The sequence below is a fragment of the Platalea leucorodia genome (genome assembly GCF_965183815.1).
Source record: "Platalea leucorodia genome assembly, chromosome: Z".
Classification (NCBI taxonomy): Eukaryota; Metazoa; Chordata; class Aves; order Pelecaniformes; family Threskiornithidae; genus Platalea; species Platalea leucorodia.
Window position 1 is genome coordinate 20254727 of NC_138858.1, and position 24936 is coordinate 20279662.

At 41.5% G+C, this 24936-nt stretch overlaps 1 protein-coding gene across 2 annotated transcripts in view; it reads right to left on the minus strand.

The window, feature by feature from the left end:
* Positions 1-24626, minus strand: part of PLPP1 (phospholipid phosphatase 1) — a 65179-nt gene extending 40553 nt beyond the window's left edge. Inside the window, exons 1-2 of one of the 2 annotated variants that reach the window (XM_082336704.1) lie at positions 24487-24626; positions 7588-7742 (exon numbers count right to left, since the gene is read on the minus strand). In XM_082336704.1, coding sequence (XP_082192830.1) covers positions 7588-7742; positions 24487-24544 — 213 coding nt within the window. In that variant the 5' untranslated portion in view covers positions 24545-24626. The remainder of the gene's footprint in view (positions 1-7587; positions 7743-24486) is intronic. The other variant, XM_082336705.1, reaches the window with a different exon arrangement.
* Between the last annotated feature and the right edge of the window lie 310 nt (positions 24627-24936).

Consider the following 24936-nt stretch of genomic DNA (forward strand, 5'->3'; position numbering starts at 1 on the left):
GATACAACTGAAGAACAAATTTTTATAGTAGTATAGGAGGTGGTGTACTTCCTTGCCAGAAGATTCATTCACGTAAGAGTCTAAAGTGGTTTCTCAAGGAAAAGTAGCAACGATTCAACAGCAGATCACTGAGAAAAGAAATCCTGCTCATCTGCCATAGTCACATATTGACACAGTAAGTTAAAAGAAAGGTTCTGCTTTTTCTACAAATATCCATTTTTCCCCTAAACAAGGTACAATTTCTAAGTGCAGAGTTTGGCATGTTAAAAAGGAGAATTAGTAAAAATTAGCTGGGTTTAGTTTTACATGAAAGTAGAAGAAATTGGGGAGTTTAAGTACCCCTTTTAAGTAAGGAGTGGAGATGGCAGAGAGTTATTAAAGGCTCTCTACTGAATACTTCCCATATGACAATACCAAAAAGCATCCCTGATGTATACTTCATTTTCCAAGTCAATTGTAACACAGTGAAGAAATTGCCTAAAGGAAGATGACAACAGGTATGTTAAGAGGAATTATAAGGTTGGGAAGAGTTTACCAGTAGGGTAATCTCAAGGATAAAGCCAACAAGCTAGTGTTAGGCAGTGCATACGCCAGCACCATTAATAAGTAACTAGTGGATGTACTGCTGACAGAGCTGACAATTCTTTGATACAGTGGAAGATCAAGGTCAGCCAGTTCTGCCTGCAAAACAACTCTTAAAGACTGAATGAAGCAAGAGAACAGATGGAGATTTGTGCAGTAATGAGTTCAGAGTCATGCACTTGGAGGTTAAACATCTCTGATGAGCTAGGAGCCTGCCAGTTCAAAATATGAGGGGAAAATAATATCTGTTTTCTATGGTTGTTGTACATCAATATAATAGTGTGACCGTTAGACAAGTCTTTCCAAAGGCATTAACACTTTTAGCCACCTGACAAGAATTTCTTCTGAAACAGCATTCAGTGAGAATTTGCAAACATGTTTGGTTTTAATTCATCTTAAATGCAGACAGATAAGGACTGCTAATGTACATTTCTCATTATCCCAAAAACTAGAAAAGTTGGGTTTTGCACAGTTCAGCAGAACGTAAGGGCTGTAAATCAGCTAATTACATAGGCAGTAGATACCAGAAAAAAGAGCAATGCTGATCCACCAACAACCAAGAATTACGGAGCTATAAATACAGTTAGCAATACTGATATTCACAGACCGGGAGATATACAGGCCTCTGAAACAGCCTTTCAGTCAGAGGTAGAAACAAAAGTAGCTTGACTGACAAGACTAGATATTTTACACAATTATAGTACCCTTGTCCGATAGTCTGACTCATACAGTATAATAGGTTAGATTTCCTCACAAGCTGATGTGATTTCTGACTGATTATGTTGGGGATTTCTCCATAAATATCCTGTATAATACAGGTCTTTCTTTCCAAGTTTCTAATACTTCATTAGGTTTCTTCACTGTTACCGGGCATGAAGCTGATCTCTCCACAGAACTAAAAGCCAATCATTACCACTCTGGTGAAGAGACAGAACATCACATTATATGCCACCTTCGAGTTGTCCTTTCCACTCTCCTCAGGAAGGACATCACTTGACACTTATCCACACTGTCAGCCATGTCACCAGCCATGTTATTGCCATCTTTTGTATTTACTGTTCTGAGAACCCTACCAACTGCTGCATTTTATCATTCAGCTTTCTCCAGAAAAGAGGGGTAAAAACCATCTCTCTGCATGAGCATTTTACTGCTCAAGGCAGAACAGAAAGAGGTACAATGGAGTGACCCAGAGGAAGGGAAACACAAGAGGCAGCACAAAAAGGAACTTCCCCCCTCTTTCACTTACTTTCCCTGTTGCTCATCTCTCGTTTCTGGTTCAGTCCCTTCCCTTTTTCACCAACCCTTTGAGTCTCTGGTCTAAGTCCTGGATGTTAACAGCAAGTTATTAGTAACCAGGTACAAGACTTGAGACAAGGAAAAAAAATCTATGCCACAGACTGTTGCGGTTTTTTTGCTTAAATAACAAGGAGTTTAAATATTTAAGTTGCAACTCCCTCTCTCTACATTTCTCCCTATTCCATTTTACCCTTTCGTACACTCTACTAAATAATACCTTCAAAACAAACTCCAAACCACTGTGACTGCTTGGCTTTCTCATAGTTATGACCAAGTTTCACTCAGCATTTTAAAAGCTACCAACCATTTTACTCAGTTTCATACTCTGTGCGTGTTCTTCATCACTGTATTAACAAATGTACTTGAAGGACGGAGGAAAGTACAAAGCAAGTCCACAGACTTAAGAAGCAAGTCGCTGCAATCTATTTATTTAAAATGAACTGCATCTGCTAACAGTGATTTGTACAAGTACCAAACTGGAAGTGGTGCCCCTCAGATCTTTCCTTGCCTGATTTCAAACCAAGCCCACCAGAACACCCTCACCATGGACAGGGCAGAACTGGCGCCAAAGCTGGACGCAGCAACTGCCATTTCTCAGCCTCTGTCCCCCGCAGCGCTGATCTCACCCAGGAATTACTCATCAATTCAACCAATGTGCATCACCCTGCACACTAAGCCTTCACATAGTATAAACATGAGTTGTTATTATGTTGGCTTTAAACAGAGTTTGAACAAAGAGAAATTAGCAGTTTATTCCTCAGAATAAGCTTGGGTTCAGAGATGATACTCATCTGTAGTAGTACAAGATGAACGGTTAGAATCAAGTAGAACTCATGCCAGATTATGAAGTTCAACAACATTGCCCAAAAAGGTTTCCAGTGCCATGAATACACCAAAAAAACACGAAGATAAAACATTACTCTCCTTTCCAAAATGTTTACCAGATAACAGGCGAAGTCTTGTTCAGAGCATAATAAAGTTATTAATATGTAACGTGAAACCTGAAGGTTAAAGGATGCAAAAGTCCACTCTAGGATCAAACAGCAAGTTTAATTTCAATTAGTTGCAAAACTATCAACAGTGGGCCATAAAGGTTTGACACTGCTACAAAAAATGAAGTGCACATCTACCAATCTAACAGTCCTCAACAGGTTTCATTACGGTCCCCTGTTTTATCGGTCTCTACCACAGCAGTAGCTACATTTGTCCCTCAAGAAACATATGAATTAGCCCAGTAAGTGCTTATGTTGTCAATCAAATAGGTGTTTTCAGTGAAAGTCTCCCCTGCAAATGTATCCCTTTCACAAACAGAGCATAAGATTAGTTTCTTTTGCCAGAAAAGAAATCAGCAGATTGCCTCCAAAGTATGATTGTGCTAATCTGTAGGAAGGAAAAGTTACAGTCAGAACATTGATACACATGGTAGAAGGAGACATTTCTAAGTATATTAAGACTAATGCCTGATAGGTTAAAGCTGGCACAGGAGAAAAGCTATGTAGGTCCCTTTTGGGAAGGCATCATGATACTGAAGACACTGGCCTTTGGCAAACCAAATTAAGAATGTCTTCTACTTCAAAAAAACAAAACAAAAACAACATGACCTGACCACCTAAATATCTTTTAGATGTGTTCAAGGTGGATAATTAAGTCCTACAGGCCCAAAAAAGTCCTTTCTCTCAAAGAAGTCCCAAATAACAGAGCTCATCCCAGAGAAGTGACTTATTCAAAACTCTGTTTACTACTGAATACTTCCCTGTCAGGAACATCAGCATTTGCATTACCTGTTTTAGTAGCAACAGTTGTGGCTAATTACTGTGTTTCCCAGAAACTCAGCACAGCACTTTGGCTGAGTTAGAAGAACTGAACTCTTGTCCTCTCATGAATCAGTCCATCATTTAGAAACTCACCAGTGGGTTGTGTCCTTTCAGATCCAGAGCAGCCAGGCAAAGCTTTGGCAGGGAACTACAGAAATCCTGCTCAGAACCTAGCACAGGGAGCAAATAAAACTCAGCAACTCTTGAGTTGCTCTGTTCTTCTGCTCCTTTGGTGAGAAGGATGCTTCAGAGAGGCCTACTTTGCTCTGCGCTTCTTCCCCCAATTGCATCTACCCCTAGACCTAAGACAAACTGTATGAGTGTCACTGAAGGCAGCAGTTGTAAGAAGCAAGATGACTGGAGGAAGAGAAAACTGATTTGCAGGTGAAGTCACCAGAAAAGACCAACTGAATAGGACACATGCAAATAGGCATGGTTGGACCTTACTGCAAGAGAATGACACTGACATTAATTAGTCATTTATACTTGCAAGAGCTGATCTCATGCAGACAGCTAAAGACCAAAAATGCCAGACCAAGTACATCTTCTTAGAGATTGATTTCAAAATATTCCTAGAGTTACAATCTATAGACACTACCCCCTGACTAGTCATGGCTTTTAGACTATTCAGAATTACTTTCTAAACATCTCTAAAATGACTTCGGAAGGCAGAAATATCAGGAAGATCTTCTGGGGTTCTTGAAATGTCAGTCATCATGGATGCGTGCTGCTCCAGACACCAGCCTAGATATCTGAAGAGATTCATTTTTCCAGACTGCTACCAAGGCTTGTTTGACCCTAAGTCTCAAAAAATTCTAATACAAAAATCATGCTTCTCATCCAGACACAGAAAACAATTTAGAAAATTGAGAAGTATCATACTATGAAGCAGCACTTGGAGAAGAATAAACATGAGTTGCATTCCCAGACATTTTATTTCCTGACAAATGATGGCAACAGGAACAGAAGGAGTTCAGAGCTATAGACGGAACTGTGAATTCTAAGAGTATTCTTGTAATTTTTTTTTTTTTTTTTAAAGAATATCCCTGAGAGTTTCTAACACATCTTGTAAATCTTCAGAAAGACAAATCAATGCTCAGGCAACCTAGCTTCTTTTATGTGCAAAGAGACTGCTTAACAATGAAATATCTATTTTTTTCTTGGAAGTTGTTTTATATTCCACTATGGGCCTACCCCAACAACTGAACCAGACAAGACCTTTCATTATACAGCAAGATGTTCAGGCCATTTCTTACTGCACTCTGAAGACAAGCAAGCTGTTAGTGCAGCAAATGCATAATATTTCAAGCATTTCTGCTTAGATTTCACGAGGCTTTAGGGACTAAGGACTAAATAACTGGATCAGCAATACCTGTACATTGTTGAATGCTAAGGGAAAGGGCTATAACCACTGTACTACTCAATTAACCTTTTTTTTTTTTTCATGTTACAGATATGACTCCTTTTGCTTCCCTTAGCTTCCTACCACAAGTTCTTCCTTCTATTTTGTGATGTGACAAAGCTGAGGTGTAAGTCCTACTTAGGAACAAGTATCCTGTTCGAGGTAGTCTTTGATTAGGGAAGAAAAGTTTGCGTAAAAGTGCAATTTATCAACTCTTATTTGCATAGTATTAGACCAAATTTTTACCATCAACTCTTTCATTGAGAAGCCCATTTCTTTCAGGAAAGTCTCTTGTCAGGATAACGTTTTTTACTAGATTTGGGATAATCAGCATTACCACCCAATAAGCTTTCAGGTGCCAGCTGTGTCCTTGCTGAGGATATTGACTCTGGAACATACTACTTCCAAAAACTTAAGCTGCCTTGGAAAAAGTCTCAAGCCTCCATTGAGTCAGTCCAAAACAAAAACCAGTCTGAATATCAGATTCTCCTATTCCCAGGCTGATCAACTTCCCCTTTCCATTTTGAATAAAGGCAAGCTTGATGCTAGAAAGCATTCAACTGGAACGCACTTTCAACTCAGTAAGTTGTAATAACCCAGATATCATACTCCCTAGCTCTACAGCTCACCCTAGTTCTAAGTTTCCAGTAGCCATAAATGATTTTTCACCTCTTGTATGAGGTGAAAGAACTCCCTAACTCTAAAATTGAGACTTAGCAAGCCAGTTAGGTTAACATGTTAACTACACAGAGCAGTAAAATACACATTACAGTGATTACTTTCTCACCAGGTTCCAAAATATCTGTGCTGCTTAAGGTTTGTAAAACATTCAGAGTGAAGAAAACTGATCTGGATAGCCTGTATTATTGTTGTTACACAATGACAAGTGCTTTAGAATTTATTTTTTTAAAAAAAAAAACCTCTCTCAGCATGGAGGCCAGATGTGATTGTTCCAATTATATAATCCAATCTCTTGCACACAGACAGGCAATAAGAATTCACTCTGTGAATCCTACAGAAGTATCATAGAAGAAAAATATCAAATAGACTGGAATCCCTGACAAGTCTAATTCTAAGTTATAATTGTAGATACCTTGGCAGTTAAAGTTCCAACAGCTGTCCATACCACTCCTTAGACATTTTACACTTTTAAGTAAATTAGACTAAGTCAGATGTTTCTCCACTGCTTTAGAGCCAGAAAAAAAAAAAAAAAAAATGCACTCTTAATTGACCTTCTATTACAGGAACAACATTTTCAAATCTAAAAGTGGAAGATAAAAAAAACCAAGCAATTCAACAGATTACCTAACTGCAACTGAAATGCCTCTTTAGAAGTCCAAAATTGCACAAAACTGCAATTGCTAGTTCACCTGTGCACATATCAATTAAGGTACACATGAACTCTACTGGAAACAAAATTTTCCTGAAGTTGTGCTGAAGATACATGTCAGTACACATCAAAATTATAAACTACAGACCATTCTCCTCAAAAGTGAAACAATACTAATGATAACAACTGTTGTTGTCTACCTTTATTTACTGCATAGGACTACTGCAACCTTTAATAAATAAGCATTTAAGGGAAAACTAGAGTAATGCATGTAGAGGTTCCACAGATTTCTGTTTACTTGTTTTAAATTACTCCTTCCATCTTTAAACCAGCTTAATATATATTTGACTGATTTGTTTAGCATATACATTTATCAGAAGACCAAAGATTATGACCATTATTATGACTAATATGGTTTGGTCAACCAGTGCAGGCAGAAACAAGAAGATGTAGTTTCAGGTTCATGACTATTCTGAATGGTTAAATTTTGGTTCTCTAAACCAGTTCAAACCTTAATAAAAACTTGGATAAAATCAGGCTTAAAATATTGGTAGAAAAACCTACTGAAGAGTTAAATTGTTCTTTGTAAAAATCATGTGGTCTTGAAAACACTGAGGCTCTTTTCTACAAACAACTAGATTTTCAGCCTCTGTATCCCATTTTGAAGATTTTAAAGAGTCACCACATTTTTTTCAACCTAAGAAAACCCACTGAGTCTAAATTAGACTTATTTCTGTAGAAAGTATATGGAAGCAACAGTCACTAGTTATAGGTTTGTGCACTCCAATACAGTGCAACTTTTAACATTACAAGTGTTTAAGTTATCAGACTAACCCGTTCTGAACAAAAGCTGTATTTATTTCATAGCATTTTGGAAGCCTGCAGTATTTTTCTCCCCAGTTATAAAAGCCTAGACTAATACAGTTTAAATCCTCATCATCTTTTTTTCTGCTCCTAAAACAAATGACATTAACAATACTAGCAGTCAGAGATTAATTCCAAATTTTCTGTGCAAACAGAAAGTAGCAATGGCACCTTTCACATGCATATGACTACATATAAGGGATTTTGCCTATATAGACTGTCTGCAACTCACAGTCACACTCTTGGAAGGCATACATTTTATTCCCATCACCAAAGCTCCCTATATATTAGCTACTTACAGAGAAAATGGGCAGGGTGAACCCCACTGTGTAGAGGACAGTGGATGTGATGGTACTGTCATGGAACGGATACTTGATGCTGTCATCATTACAGAAAAAGCCTCTCTGATACGGTTTTATTTTGGCCAAGTTTAGAACACCAAGGGGTAAGCCAGCTGTTGGGGGAAGGAAAACAAAAAACAAAAACAAGACATACATGTGGTTAAACCAAAAAAAAAAAATTATTTTTAAACATGCATGGAGGAAGCTACCAAACATGCAAGACTCAAATTTCCTAAGTATCATGCAATGCACACACTTACCAAATCCTGACTATAGAAATTTATCTCTTTTCTACAAGTCTACTTCAGCAGGACTCTGAGGTTGCCCACCCAATACAGAATTTAAGAAAGTATAGAGTTCAAAGTCTTTTCATCAGTAAGGTGAGCTGCCACACACTGAACAAGATTACACTTAAGAAAAGCATTTGGCACTCACATGACTGAATAGTTATTGAGGGCAGGCTGCCTTTTGTGCCCCCTCTTCCACCACCACCCCATGGCGCTGGCTTGTATCCAAATTACCAGCCTCGTTCTATACACTATAATCTAGTCAGTGCTTACAGAGAACAAGACAAAAAAATACATACAGATTTTGTCATAGTTAGGGAGTTAAAGATTTCATGCAAGTAGTTTTCATGCAGGTAAGGGGAACAAGAGAACTGCAGAGACACCAATGGGAAACAGGGACACTCTGAATGGACTGCATCGTAAGGTAATGAGATTTATACTTTAAGAGTTGCATTTACACAGCTTTTGTAAACTTTAGAAGATTTCTGCATGAAAATAACGAAGTTACTAACATGGAAACCGAGACTCAGGTCTCTGAACTTACACCGTGTGACGTATTACCTATTCCCTCTCCTACAAGTTCACTTCCACTATACCGGCAGTTGTGCCAAAGAAGCCATTAAGACCTCTGACAATTACATTCGGGTCTGTAACTTATTTCTGACAAGAAGCATCAGCTAGGGAATAGCCATTTGCAGGAACAACCACCTCAGGAAACCAAAGTTTGTCGTTTTACTCTACTTTCTCATCCCACCCTTTTCCTTTGGTCCCCTGAGCAAGTACTAGATCCAACAGTGGAAGAATTAGGCAATGCTGTAAGAATTGCAAAATCCACAAACAACAACAACAAAAAGTAGATTTTGGTCTAAGACAAGGTAAAAAAGGGCAAACTAAACTTTATTTTTCCCCAACATCCATGTAATACGCAATTCTGCACACAGACACACTCTATACGTAAATAAGATGGTAAGTGCAATTATTGAAGCAGAAAATACTACTCATGATATAAACAAACTGCCGTACTGAGAACAAAAGACATTTCAAAGAAGTTCACATGATGAAAGATTGCTTTGATTTCTGTGACACTTGCTACGATGACTACCAGGTAAGTCACTTAAAGGGATTTTAAATAAGTTTATTCCTATATATTTCATTAGAAGAAAAGGTATCAAGAGTGAAATAGTAGGAACAGTGATAAATCCTGGCCCCTTCTTTGGGCTGCTAAGTCACAGTGCAAAAGCTCATGAAGGACACATTGAAACTGTCTATGTGCTTGGTAATACCCCAGCTCCCAACTCCTCTTCTAAGAAAATTGCTATGGTCACAGAAGGCAGTTTGGCAGGAATTTAAAGCCTCCTATGGAACAGAGAGGAATTTTTTCCACAAAACATCTGAAATCCTAAGGACTGTCCACACTTAGCCTTAAAAACCGGGGATGCTGATGCAGCAAAGCACTTCAGCAGATGCTTAGCATCCTGTATAGCAAAACTGAACAAAAATGCAAACGGCACTACGCTTGTTCAACTTCAAGCACGAAGTAGGATGATATACCTTCGAATCAACTGTATCTCAAATGTCTCTCTCCTTCCTCTGCTGTAAGGATTGAGAAAAGAGCTAGAGCTTGACAGAATGCAGATGGCAGAAGTAGCCGAAACAGAATCGCAGCCCTTCAAACACAAAGGAGACCACACTGAAGAACTCTGAAAGTTCACTCGGATCAGAAGACATTGCTGCATGTTCACGTATCTGGAGCCAATTTTCAGCTCCACTCAAGGCCATGGCAAGATTGCACTAACATAAGTCAGAGCTCACGTTTCCTGTCTTTACCTCTGCTATTGTATACCCAGCATCAGGATGACGGAGTGGCAAAGCCATTACCTGTTTGATACAATCCTATCTTCTCAAACAGGTCACCAGATTTTCACATGCGGAAATATTACATCCTCATGATTAATTTAAGCAGTAGTTTGTTTTGCAGAGCTTGATTACTTAACACCCATAAATACCTGTTTTCCAAGAAGAGCTGCTACAACTCAACACCAAGAATTTTTGTTTTGTTCAATTACATTTTCAGCCTTCCAGCTCAATCTTTTTTAGCTGATATTGCTCAGTTTTTATAGTAAGATTTTGAGGTGCTTTGCTTTGGTTTTGTTTCTGGGTTTAACTTCATTAGGGTGGTTATTTCATTTTTACCAGCTGCTGAATTATGCTCTCCAAGTGCTCCAGTTCAGAAACTAGAAGACACTCCAGCAATTCACTTGCAAACACGACAGAGTTCTTAGCTCAAAAATTCCAAATTTCTTGCCACCAAAGTACACAGGTTTACAGTCATGGGTCATGTGTTTTTTCAAGGAAGATTTCTTTAGGAACTGGAAGAAAGCTATTACATGAGTGCACATGAAAAAGAGGAAGTACCTTAAGTTTGACAAGCAGTGTTTTAAGCTTACTAGCAAAACAAACAATCAGTTTGAATATGAAGGGTTTTTTTGTTGTGTAACCACAGCAGGAGAGAATTACTCACTCTAACCTAGTTAAGACAGAAGCTTGAGGTTTGGTTTTTTGTTGTTGTTGTTGTTTTTTGTTTTGTTTTTTTTTTTTTTTTTTTTAATTAGGGAGAATTCCTGACAGCAAGTGTGCTCAGTTTTCATTAAACAAAGAGGAAAGGAACTCAAGATTTAATTTAAGCTTTCTTTTCTTCCCATTAAATAGCCTTCCTCATGTGAAATGTGTTTATGAAAACTAGTTTGTGAGAACTTTTACATAACCAGCAGTTATCCAAATTTTTCTGTGCCTGTACATTTAAATATTCCTTTGTACATTTTTGTTCCTTTCTACATCTGTTTCATTGAAAGAAAAGGATGCACCTTTTTGTTAAATCAGATTGACTTGACTATATTATGCAATACTTAAAGTACTTTAAAAGTGTGTAATCTAGAGTTGGAATTAAGAAATGTGTTTTTACTTTCAACCATGAGATTCTGGGAAGGGGGGAAGAGGAAAAGCAGCAACTAAAGGGGTCAGATGAGGACAGTTTAACCAAAGTGACTGCAAAATTTATTTGTATAGTACATAGTAAAAGAATACAAGAAATTAGAGTAAGATGTGTAACCAACTTCCAACTGCCCATTTCCATTTTTTACATTACTGTTAGAATTCCTACTGCAATCTAAATGATGCACTGCTTTACAGCAGTAGAGTAGACTTTGTGAAATGGTGTTTAGTTGAACATTAACCTACCCCAAACAAGTAGTAGCATTTTTACTATTGCTCATTTTACAGGGAGAGAAGACAACAACTTGTACATATAAGCAAACGGTCCCAAAGTTTTCACTCTAAGAGAAAAAAAAGCCCAAATGTACATAACAGGCCTGTATTCCATCACTGGTGCCAAGCACCTCCATGACCTTTAAGCAGACTGACTGTACAGTGAGCTTCCTAAGGAATGTATGTATGTTGAGTTTCATTAGCTTCTACAAACTGGAAGAAAGGGCGACCAAGATCAAGTGAAAGATTACAAGGCTAAAAGGCAATCTTGCAGATGAACTCTCATGCCTTATCCTCTTCACAATGTACCTCTTCCTCCTTTTTACCTAGTCAGTACCAGCAGCAACCTCTGAGGGTGCTTTTCTGATCTAGGTAACTTTATGCCTTAAGGGATCGTAATGGCTCAGTTGTTATTCATATCCTCTAAAGCATGGCCTTCAGCTGCAGAACAAGACTGTTCCTTGAAGTTCCCCATGCTCCAGACTCAGAGTTGGGGTTTCTCTATTTTCTGTTAAAATTTGTCTAGTTGAACCTGTCAAGGACTAGCGACCAACAGGTTCTAGGCTGTTTTGCTAGGTAGTAGCAAGAAACAGACAGCAGGCCTCTGATCTGGTTTCTCTCCCCTTTAATTATACAGAAAACAACCTGATCACTCAAGTGCTCTGGAACTGGCCCATCCAAGACTTTGTAAAAGACTGGGAAGCACTTCTGTAATGCTCACACAAACAGACTCTGGCTAACCCTGAAATCTAGAGCAGCAGTAACAAAGTTGAATAGGAAAAGAGACTGCAGAGATTTGAAGCCTTTACCTGTGAAAGAAAGGTGAAAAAACTTCATACACATGGACAAGAACAAAAGCGCACAGGATGGAGAGGGAGCGGAGAGGCAAGACTGATATTTCAATTACTGAGCAGGGGTTGCAGGGAAGAAACAGTCTTAAGTTTTTGGCTAGAACTGTAAGAACACAGCAACACACATTTGCCTAGAGTGAAGCTAAGCTAGCTGAAATAGTTACACAGGGCTATGCTGAGTTCACAAGGAGTTTCCAACTTTAATTTGTAGGTTCAAGCCAGTTGTAGTGCAGTTTCCATTGAAAACCTATGGACACTTCACAGTAATATCAATAGCCTTCAGGGAACTCATATTTAATCACACTTGGCTGGACAACATGGCCTGATACAAAAGCCTGTAAGGAAGGAAGGGAAGCCCAGGCTGGGAGACTAGGAAGTCACTGTGAGAAAGGTTCTCCACCCACAGGCACGGAATGTCAAGAAAAAACAATACCCAGGGGAAGGGGGAGGTCAAATCTTCCTTTGGGGGAACAAAAAACCCACAGACTGTTTATTGAAAAAAAAAAGTTGGTTTGTTAAATAATTTTTTTTAAGATGAAAACAGGAAAGTCATTTAAGTTCCACAATTTATCCTATAAATGGAAGGCCAAACTATGATCTTTTTACAATGTGTATAACACTGCAGTATTATTCTGATTTGTAGCATTTGTCACACCTGCAACTCTGGAGTTAGGTGCTTAAGTTTAGAGGCACCATAGTTTTTGTAAACATCCTTTAATTAACCCAATTGGCCTCCTTATCTGTGGAAGTGATGGAATCTTCACTTGAGGCTCTGTGTCATCTTAAAAACTTGTGCTGAATTAGTGTTTCAAGACTAAGATACACAAGACTCCTACCTGGTCCTCAATCAGGAACTCCTTCTCAGTTAAACAAATGAATATCTAGACACTGGGAGAAAGGCAGTTACCCTTAAGAGAGACTATGGCAAATGAGAATATTCTAGCTTGATTATTAACCAAAGCTTTTCTCTCATGCTGTACTGAGCTCACAAGTTAAGTGCTAATTAAGAGAAACTGTAGTAGACTAACATGAGACTGAGAAGAATTTTTATGTTTCTCTACACCTATCCTGAAAAATAGGATCAATACATTCTGCACTTGTGCTGACAGAAAGTCAGCTTCGGCTTTTGTAAAGAAATCTACAATTTACAGTTAAGTTGGGGGGTGTCAAACAGGAATTCTTGCTGTATTGGAGAAACAATCTCCATAAACAGAGCAAATGACAGCCTCAAAATAGATCAGTTATTCAGCTAAAGGCTGCTCATTTAAGGAAAAGGTCCTTTTCATAGCTTACATTCTTATTAGAGAGATGATGCTGTTCAACAATCCCACAGACAGATAATGTCTTCATTCTGAGCTGAACCTATACAGCTGGCAATTACTACTGAGGGCAAGGGAGAATTTAAGTTCTTTAACACATGTATTTTTGCTTTTATTTTTGGCCAGAACAACCATGTTCGCTTGTAAGGAAGCAACCATGTTTGCCTTGTAAGGAAGCATGCAAGAGGTTTAAAGAAACTGAGCCTGGTCAACCTCATGCTGCTCGAGAGAGTTTGGGAGCATCTGTAAAAGAGGCTATTCTTTGCAGAAAAGCAGATGTGCTGAAATTTTTTTTTCCATGAGCAGTCAAGAGAAAGAATCAAGACCTCTTAGACAGGAGGTTCTGGGAATACAGAAAGCTACTAAGAGGAAGAAGAGATTAAAAAAAAAGACAGTGTTTAGACTTCTGACACCTCGAGGTGAGAGATATACAAGAGAAAAATCAATACACTATTTATTTTCATTAGCTGAGATGAGTGGGTAGCCCACAAGTCACCTCCTAGCCACTTTAAAGGACTGTATCTTACTTTTCTACCCCAAGGAATGCAAAATATCAGCACACTACCGGCATACTAATACCAGCACACCGATTGTTCTGATAACGCCAGAAGCTGTGCTAACCTTCAGTAAACAGGATATATGTATTTAAAAGTGTGAGCTACATTCTAATCTCTGCTACTATGCTACTTGCAACCATAGACTACTTATATTTTTATTTGTTTTCTGATCTATGATTTGGCTAGCAGGGAAGCCAGATCAGCAACCTGGGCCAGCAGAAGACCGTTTCACTCAACGACTCCCTCACCATGCCCTACCTACGCTTCTGGTTGACCCAAGGCAAGGGTGGTAGAGGCAAGAAGCAAAGGAAACTTTCCTCCGAGCTGGACCAGCCGCAAGAAAGAAGAGCGCAATTTCTAGTCCTGTCATTTACTAACAGATAACTCCATGATATTCTAGTTTAACCACATTCAACAGTTTAGCACTACATCAGAGCACTAGTTCAGTTATCCACATTACCAATCCATTTGAACAAGTCACAACACTTGTTTAAAAATATTCACATAGACAAGTGTATTCTCCCCTGTATCTACATTTCAGTCAAAAAACTGGACTTTTAGAAGCACTAAGTACCTGTTAGTCTAAAAACCACACAGTTGTCTCTCCTGTGAGGATTTACGGAAATATAAATACAAAATAAAAAATGCAGAAAGACAAGACAGTAATATATCCTAGCCTGCTCTATTACTTACACAGAGAAAAATACATGGCTCAAGTGAGCCCATTGCAGACCACAAGCAAAGGCTGTGCCCTAGGCTCTGCTCTGTTCAGGGGACAGAGAAGGTTGAAGTTAGACCAGCTGATTGACAACCACCTGGAATTCATTAGCAGTTCACCCAGTAGGGCAGAGGCCAATTGCCCTGATTACTGACAGACCTGACAGAAAGATTTAAGACCCTCAGGCTAATAGCTAAAAGACACTAGAGGTGGGGGGGAGGATGGAAAGGGAGAGGTCAGCAGCTCCTTGTGTTGCAGTGCTGCTCATGGGGTGGAGAAGAAGCCAACTGGCTGCAGCCAGAGCAAGCGAGAGCGACTTCTCCCACTATAAACCCTGCTGTTCAGGGCAGATTAAACATTTAATCACTGCTTGCATTACGTGCTCAGTATTACATTCACTGTGAAAGGCTTTGATTGTATGGTCTAGAGAATTAAAAAGCCCACAGATACAAAACCATGTACACACCCCCAAAGATCAAGATCTTCTACAAACAACCTGCCTAAAGCACAGGGCTTACAGACAGGGAAAACAATACAGAAAAAGAAACTGAACTATCAAGGTCAGCTACTGGCAAGGCAGGGAGGGATTTTTTTTTTTATTGCAGGTGACACCAACCCTGAATGTCATTTAAGACCAGTGCTCTTTTAAACACCAGAAGTTACAACTATTTTTCCATTTTAATCTTTGTTTTGTGGGAGTGCACAGAGGCTTTCTGAGTATTTCACATATAGCTACACACCCTAACCTGAAATACCATTCAGTCTCTAGAAATATAACAGTCGTTAGGAGTGTAAATGCTCTTTTTCCAGTGAGTCTTACAAGCATAACAATATTTTATTTAAACAGTCTAACAAGGTCAGGCCTTAAAATGGCAGTGCTACAGAGGGCCTCAGAATTTCCATAAGATTGCCCACCTCAGCATCCACCAGAATATAGTTTTATACTGTACACACTGCTGCATGCCACCATGTTTAAGAGGAGCATTTTTAGCTATCAGAACCACATTTTTTCATGGTATGCTGAAGTTTGTAGTGTCTAACAGTACATTTTGAGAACATAAACTCTGTATTAAGCTAAATCTAAATAGAATTTTAAAAGGAAAAATGAGAATACCCTATATATCTTAGACTTATCAGAACAATTGTTTTGCACTGATTTAGAAGACTTCCTGAGAAGTTCATTTAACCAGAATTTGTAAAAAAATTTGTACAACGTTGCTCTTGATATTTGAGTATAATGAATAATGCCACGGCATAGAAAGTCTTCCAGTACTCATATAATAGAGCAGCTGTTGCGTTCCAGTAGAAATCATCAGTATTAGATTTGTGATCTTAGTTTCTATATATTAATGATTAGAGATTTCATTTTCTAGTGTTGATGACTGGAGTCTTGAGATCCAAGAAGAGATGGGAAGAACGACAAGAGACTGAGTCTGCAAGCAGAAATACTGACCTTACTTCCATTCCCAGGATCTCCACTAGCATTAGACTCAGCCACCATACTGGCTTGGAGTATTTTAACTGAATACTAGTACTGCAGTATAGGCTCACCTAACAAAACAAAATTGGAGCCTTAATTTCCCTGAATCAGCAAAAAGCTACAGAACTCACTCAAGAAACACCAAGAAAAGGAGACACTGAGTAAGAAGATGATTTTTGGAATTTAATGGGGAACAGTTCCTGACTGGAGCTATTTGCAAGGCTTGTTCTCACTGCCTCCCTTATGTATCTCAGCATTAAATGCCCTCTTGACCCCTTAAGGGCCATGTATGCTCTCCATTAGCTTGCTGCACATTAGAAGGTTCCCTGGTTACGATTAGAAGTTTATTCTCTCAGATCTCTCCACCACTAGCTTCTGAACGAGCCCCTTCAGCTGAAGGTAAGCATCGTCCATTGCCCTTCATATACCTTAAAATAAGGTAGGTAAGCTTAAATGCACATGCGTTCTTTATCATCCCAGTACTCCAGTTTCAGAGAATATTGCACCTACTGTTAGGTTTCAGTGATACTGTTAGGTATTCGGTGTTTTCAGTCATCTAACACTCACTCAGAACCAGCTTACAGTAATCTGCAGATCTGCAATAACAGAACAAAGTTAAAAGGACAAAAATCTGCTAAGATTAATTTGAGAGAAAAATTCCACCTTATTCTAACAGAGGCAGAAGCTACCCAAGATGCTGAAATTTGCTACGTAATCCCTTCTACACTTAAGGCAAAAACTGAGCAAAACTCCTGTTTGGTATAGCTTCATCCTTCCCTAGGAAAGGGATCATGTGACAAAAACCTATGACTCTTCTTCTATACCAGGGCAAGCTAGCTACCACCTCGAAGCTACCTTATGAGATCAAGCAACCCCCATGTGGCCCCTCTGAAAGCAATGGCATGATTAGTTAGCAGTGGCAGCTGAAGGGGAGGAGGCACTAAAATCTAGGCTAAGTTTAGCAAGATCCATTGTTTCATCAGCAGCATCACAGAAATAAGGCTGTATTGATATGCCTCCTGCATGCCTTTGATTCCGTTTAGTAGAATCAGTGTTTATAGCCATTCCAAGACAGGTACCCTGACCTGACATACACACCTTTTTTAATTTAAAATAAAGAAAAGCTTTATTTTCTGTTGCTAGATATCAAGATGCCACATAAACAGGAGATGCCAAAACTCTATTGAAGTACAATACAAATAAAACTGAATTACTTTAACACACTTCTGAGTCAGACTGCTTCTTGGTTACAGCTTTTTAAAGATGAATCAGCAAAGTCTATAACAGAGCAAGACAAGCCTATTAATGCTTTCTGTACTGCTTGTTTCAAATCCTGTAACTCAATGTGATAACAGAAAGAGTGTTTGGTAAGTGCACCGGACAGTTTCAACATTATTTTTCTGTATCATATTCTGCTAAAGAAGCTTACCTATGTCTATTTTTGGCTTCTATATGAACAACCAGTCTTGATTTTAAAAGCTGGACCTGACTGTGCTAGACGGATTTGTGTACCAGTGAATCTGGCAAAAATAGTTTGAAAGACACAATGCAAGTTTATCAATAGACAGTTTTTAGTTCTGTGCCTCTGACATCAGTCTCATAACTTGGAAAGGAAAATTACTCCCAGAAAGTGGGTCGACTCATTAGCAGTTGATTGTTACAAAGAAGAGATGAGCAGAACATCCTTAATATAAGCGGCACAGTTTTCTTCACGTTTTTAAACTGCAGGACTACACCACTCTGGCTGGAAAACTGCTTGTGGGTCTACTCACAGGTGCGACCATGCAGCTGAACCGATTAGTATTTCCTGGTGTAGTGGCAACTATATTGTTCCAACAAAACAGCCTAAGAAAGTATCTCAAGGTAATCTTGCTTCTTCAGGATAGCTTTAGATGGTTTTAATTTTTGTCACAAAACTGGGCTAAAACTAGTCCCTTACTAGTCACCCATAATCTCAATTTCTAGTGCTTGTGGCTTTTTCAGTTGTCTTCAGCCAACTGTTTTACCTGATTAAACTCCAAGAAGGAGGAGCTTATTTTGCAGGATGAGGGACACGGAAAAGAACCAATCCCTGGCACACACACCCCCCCCCATCAGTTACAGCAATAATCAAGCCCATACCAATGAATCTGACTTTTTTAAAGCCATACTTCTGTGGGTGGTATATCTTGCCAATAAGGTTCTATGTAATTCTGTTCGGCACTTTCTTTTTCTTTTTTTCCTCCCCATCATCCAAGGTGAGTTTGTTTGAATTCTCCTGGACTAATTCTGGAAAGAGCATTATCAGTTGTCAGGGATAAATCCAAGTCACTTGGAAGGCTACAAAGCTCCAGTTATCTCTCATCATTAGGTACTTTCCAGAGTTAGGTCACCTCTTTGTGCTACCTGCTTCCACAGCTCCAACAGTTACAGATAGAGGACTATCCCCCCTTTTTAGCCAACTCTCTTACTTCCCCTGCCACCGGGGCTGTGATTGTGTGGGTTTCAACAAAGCTGCTTTTAGTCAGTATGAGTTCATGCTCTCCAGCTCTTTAAAACCAGGTCAGTGTATTGAACTAGCTCAGCACAGGCTCAACAAGCACCCAAGCAGCTACAAAGGTGAGGCAGGACCTCTTCAGTTATAAGAGATGAGCTATTTTATCATTTAGCTGTAGTGTGGTACTTCATTTTCTAGGGAAAATATGTCAGAAGCCCCTTCCCTCCTGTTCCCTTAAGCAAAGGTCACCACCTTCACAATAAGCATGCTGCAAGAGCCATTCTGTCTGTTTCAGGTTAAAAAGTCGCCAGAACTCAAGAAGCTGGTAAGGAACCTCACTGCTGAGAAGCATCTTCCTCTATTACTCCAAGAGGAAAGAGTATAGTGCTGAGTTCAAGGTTTGGCTCTTGGGAAGGCACTACAGGGTGAATTAGGATTTACCCATCGCCATAAAAAGCAAGCGCAATGGGGGACACTTGAGGCAGGGATTAGCCAGAGTACAAGATACACTTTAAAAGCAATACCTGGCAGAGCAAGAACCCAATTGCTGACTTTGCACAGTGTTCATTAATCAGTTGAATTCTAACCTGAAGCTTTTCTGTAGGCTTCCTAGCAAGATGGAGAGAGTCTCTGGGTAGAGCATCTTTCTTTATGTGGGGGGAAATAAAAAGTGACTGTTGCCAAGAACAGTGACATGGGACAGTCTGGCAACCAGAGCATTTGGTCTCGTGTTTGAGAAAGCATGGTAGGAGAGGGAAGATTTTCCCTGTTTTAGGTGACAACCATGTTTCCAATGAACTGAGAGTCAACTTAATGAGTATCATCTTGTGGTCCCTGGTGGACAGCATCATTTGAAGACAAGCTGCTCTTTCACATTAACCTGTTACAGCTTAACAATGTATTCATGCACTAGAGAAAAGACGTAGCATCCACATGATGTGGAAAATAAGGACAGTAACACCTATGTCAGTGAGTCACAAGTAATAGGAAAGAGGCTGTTTTAATTGGGGCAACCCACATAGAAGCAGGCCTTCCTTGACTGAACAGCAATACCCTAATCATCACTGAGACAGCTGCCTTCAATGACAGCAAGAGTAAACACTCCCAAAAGGGAAGAATGGCACCTAAAGCACAAACATTGTACAAGGTGTGCAGAGTGGTCCAGCCATCTCACTCTTCCAGGTTGTGTACTGCAAAAGCAAACTCACCTGTCCTATACCCATGCACCTGCTGTTCAGTGTATTGCCCTGTACCACAAAACATTCCTGCAGTCTTTAAATAGTAAGCTTAAAAAAGTGATGTAAGCATTTAGTATTTCTGGGTTTAATTCTCATGTTCTTCTGTTTGGAAGACTAGAACTTCTCCTTCCCTTACTCAGAAGTAGTTTCGTGCCGAAAAAGATAAATAGACTGCCACAGTCTCACCTTCCCCACCACCAGCCACCTACCAACCTCCTTTTTTGCACAGGTACTGCTTGTGGCTCAGGGTGCCTCAACACCCAAGTAACAGATAAGCCCCACTGCTAGAGAATGACTGGGCAGTAGGGAAGTTTTCAGCTGGCTTCTTGAACCAGCACAGGGTAGGACACGGAGACAAAAACCAAAAGAAATCCCTGCACATACACCAAACATAACTAGATTCTACAGTAGTTTTAAATTAGTAATTCTTTACTACTTCCAACATCTTGCAGAAGAGTGGATCAAAACAGTGAAGGGCCAAATTCTTTACAAGACATTAATTTTTCTAATCCTAGGTTGTACATATTCTTGCATTACACCAGCAATCACATATTGACAAGCACACTCCCTAATTACTTGCAATAGCTTGGCAGTGATTGTACAGTCAGGCAAGGGACTAAAGAAACACAGTTCTGTTGTACTGCATCCCTGCACTCAAGTTAGGCATGAATTGCAAGAAGCACCGACCAGATGCAAATTGCCCCAGGGTCTAGAATCGTAGAGAATGTTTTCCTTATTGCTCCAGTCACCTCTGCAAAACTTACTTTAATCTGACTTGGTCTTAGTTAGAGTTTGGTCTAAAGGCAAACGTATTTAGTAGTTCTTCCACTGATTACATGAATATTACTATGGGTTTCCCAACTTCATTCTTTAAGTGTTGTTTACCTGCCTTAATGAAGAAGGAGCCCAATTTGCAGTCAAACAATAGACCTGCAAAGTAGCACAGAGTATATGTATAGTGCCTAGTGAAGACACCAGTCACAAGCTAACTAAGTTATTCTAATAGGCTGCTATTTTTTTGCATGACATTGAAAGTGTAATAAACCATAAGAATCAAGTCTCAGTATCAGTGAAAAATGGTTTCACTATTGTCTAGAAATGTCATTCCATTTACACATCTGTGCCATGCTGTATAAAATGTCTCTCCATCAGAAAAACAAGGAGGAACAAGTAACAAAAATATGCAGGAGAAGGAAACCCTGCAGTCCAGGCCATCCATGCTTTCCAGTGACGGGAGAAGCTGACCACTGTCTACCGGACCACACAGAGTGAGGGAGCTGTTGCCTGCAGCACTGCAGAGCTGCAGACGGACATGCAGCATGCACACACCCAGCACTGCAGATCAGCCCACACTCACAGAATGCAGATACAGCCTCATTGCACTATTTAAGGATGCATACTGCAGAAATCTGCAGCTTTTTCTGTTCTTAGATTACAGATTATGAAACTAGTTTAATGTTGAAACACCAGTATCATTTAGAATGAAAGAATTATCATCCTGATAAGCAAGAAAGAGTTTTTATTTATTTTCTCAGGGCGCCAAAGACTGCTTTCCCTGAATTCTCTCTCCCTTACTGAGCAGAAAGCAGATGAGGGAGGGAGTTTCCATAAGGCCAATTAAGAGCAACCTTAGACTTCAGTTTCAGGCGACCTCACTGATCTAATAGCTTAATGCCACATAAAGGGGAGAAGTTGCTCCCTCCTGTGCTGCCAGCTCTTTCTTGATCTCTTTCTTAGTCTCTTACCTCTGCTCCACCTTGGGCACTTGTCAGACCTTTCAATAAAACCATCTAAATAACAACAACAACAAAAAAACCCACAAAAACAAAAATCACAGTAAAGCTCTTTTACCCTTCCTTCCCTTTTGGAAAACTTGTGTTGGGAGAGTTGAACTTGCACAAAGAATGGTTTGACTAAAACAGGAGTGAGTAAGTCACAGACATACACAGTCATAGTCACTTGCTTCCACTGCAGTGAGCTTATGGATGTCAGGTCACAGTAACTTGAAGTGATGTCCTTTTTTTTTTCTGCCCAACATTGCTAAGCCAATTAAATTAATTTTTCTTCCTCATCTTCACTTACTATGGGGAAGGTGCAGGCAGGAGAGGAAAGAGAAAAAAAGGCAAACTGGTAAGAGTTACCTTGGGGATTGTGAGTATGCTACTGGTAGCCCTTTTTGTGGTAGAATGGGCTACCTCAGCAAGTTCAGTCCTCAACTGAAGCTAGTCTACATAGTTTTACACTTTCAGTATGACACAGTTAAAGAAGTTTTCTCTTCGAGGCTTCATGGTCTCTTTAGGGGAGACACTAGGTATCAGGTTACCAATACCTGCAAGTCACTTTATCTGGGCAGTTACCTTGGTCATTTGAGCAGACATCAAAATGCATGGGGGGGGGGGGGGCGGGGGAGGGGTTGGGAAAAAGTGAGAGTTAGAATAAAAGCCCACAATCAACAGGAACTGTTCTTCTTACAGTAAGAAAATTAAAGCAGATTCCCCATTTAGACACACAGGCTTAAGACCTATGCTCGTCTAAGGGCCTGTCTCAACCACATGGGAGCCAGGGAGAAGAAGGAGAGAATTTAGCCCTATATCCATTATCTTTCCCATTCCTACACTCATATATTTTTGTCTCAGCTAGAGTTTCACTGAAACCTGTAACTCAATGTGTTTAAAGTTGCAGGTGTCAAGAGACTTCATGATATGCACCGCCTGCATTTTTCCCCGCTAGTAGGAAGTAAACAAGCCCAAGGGAAAATAAAAAGTCTGTCAACCCTCCAGCACACTGAGTCATCAGAGTTGGGCATCTGTGATCCAAATGCTGCATGGGGGCAGGAGGTGGTGTGTCAATCGATATTACACAGCAGGGCAAGATCAAGCATCTATCCCCCAGGTAGTAACTTGGAGCAGGAGCAGGGGGAAACCCTCATTCTTTTAGCTGGATAACCCTCAAGTCATATGCCTCCTATAGTCTAAATTTTAATATATTTTTTTTTCCTTGATTACTCAAGATTACTTAGGATACGCACACACGCTTCAAACAGACAAACGTATATGCATAGTGCAAACTTTTGCCTAATTATAAAGATTTTTTGTGATGACAATTATCAGGACAGACAAAAACTCCTTTACTGGCCATAAAGATAGCATCTAAGTTTAAGCCTTGCTACAGCATAGCTTCGTAAAACTTCTGATCCGAATAAACACTGCTCCTACTGGACTACATGGATCCACATCCATTCTCCAAAAGCTCTCTCTCATATAACATTTATTTAGAGCAACGCATCATTCGCCACAATTTTGTTCTTTAATGCCATTTAGCTACAGGTACCATTGCTATTTGAAGCATCTAGCAAGATGAAATATTGCTCGTTATGTTCATACTGATGCTAGAGACATCTTCAGCCAAGAGGGACTTCATGAGCCAGACCTGTTTGACTGACCACCACCCACTGAACATGAGGAGAAAGCACTTAAATTTATTACTGAAGTACTGCTGTCATTTGATTAAGAAGCAAACATCCGAAACTAACACTTAAGACTGACCAAGAAGTACATCTTCAGATACTGAAGACCCTTCCCAGGCTCTCAACACCCAGAGGAGTCACAGCTCTTTACAGGGTAAAACTGCCCCTTTGCTGACTGATAGCTAACATCATTATGCTTCACACCGTGTCGTTACATAAAAAGAGAAAGTTAATGCGAATTGACAGGCCACGATGTAGCTTCAACAGAGCTAAAGACTAAAAGAGAAAGAAGCAAGACTGGGAAGGCGCTGTTATTTGGAGCTCCCAGGAGAGGGGTGCGCGGCGCGCGGCAGTGTCAGGGCTCAGCACCCACGGCCTCGCCCCACCGAGGCACCGCTCCTGCCCCCGCAGGTGTCCGTCCATCCGTCCTCCCCCCCTACTGCACAGACAGGAGGTCCGTGGTCTCACCGTGGTCTCACACATGCCCCATCTCGCTGTCAGCCTCAACCCAGAGCATCAGGTCAGCCCCGCTGAGGCCGCACACGGCTCCGCTCCTGAAGCGCATCTCCTCCCTACTGCACGACACCGACCCTGCCAGCCCTGTCGGACACGGGGATGAAGCCTCTTCCCGCGGTGCCGCCCCTTCCAGGGTAGCTTTCCGACCCACCAAGGGTCGCAAGCACATCCCCGGCTGCAGGTACCGACCTTCCCAGCACAGGCTTTTGCCACAACCGGCTCACAGCCGACAGAAGAGGTTAAGGAAGGAAGAGTAAGGACACCAGAGAGAGAAGGCAGTTCCAGATGTCAGCGAGTAAGCGGCAGCAGCTCCCCCCCCCCAGGTCTCGTCTCTTCCCTTCCCTTCCTTCCCAGCCCGCGGCCCCGGCGGGCGGGGGGCCGGCAGTGACCAGATTCCTCCGGGAGAGGGGCGGGAGAGCGCCGCGCCGCCGTCGTCTGCCCGGGGCGGCGGCGAAGGGAAGAGGAAAGCGAGAGGGAGGGAGGGAGGGGGGCGAAGGGGCGGCAGGCAGCGGCAGACAGGCACAGCGAAGGCGCAGGCTGGAAGAAGACCCGCTCCGGGGTGGTGCCTGGCGCCGCGGGGAGGGGGAGGCGAGCATGCGATCAGCCCGGTGCCGTGCGGGGAGGGCGCGGAGCGCAGCGCCCCGGGGGCGGCTTCCCTCGCCCCCTCCGCGGCCCGCCGACCTACCCAGCACCACGCAGACCACGTCCAGCGCCACGAAGGGCAGCCGCGTCCTGTCAAACATGCTGGCAGCGCCGGGCGCCCGGCCTCAGGCGCGGCGGCGGCGGCGCCTCCTCACGCGGTGCGCTGACAGCCTCGGCCCCAGGGGCGGGAGCGGCGCGGAGGCGGCGGGGAGGGGCTCAGCCGCGGCGGGGCGCTGCGCTGCGAGCCAATGGCGCCCGCCCGCCCCCCGCGAGCCCGGCGCCGCCGCAACTGCCGCCCGCACTGCGCCGCACCGCGTCGCGCTGCGCTGTACTGTACTGCGCTACTGGCACCGCCGCGGCGCCCACCGGGGCTTTAAGTCGGGCGGGGGCGGGCTGGCCGCGGCGCCTCCGCCCTCCCCTACCCGCCGCCGTTACGCCCCACCCGCCGGCCGCGCTCCAACGGCTGGCCGGGGCCGACCAATCGCGCCGCCGC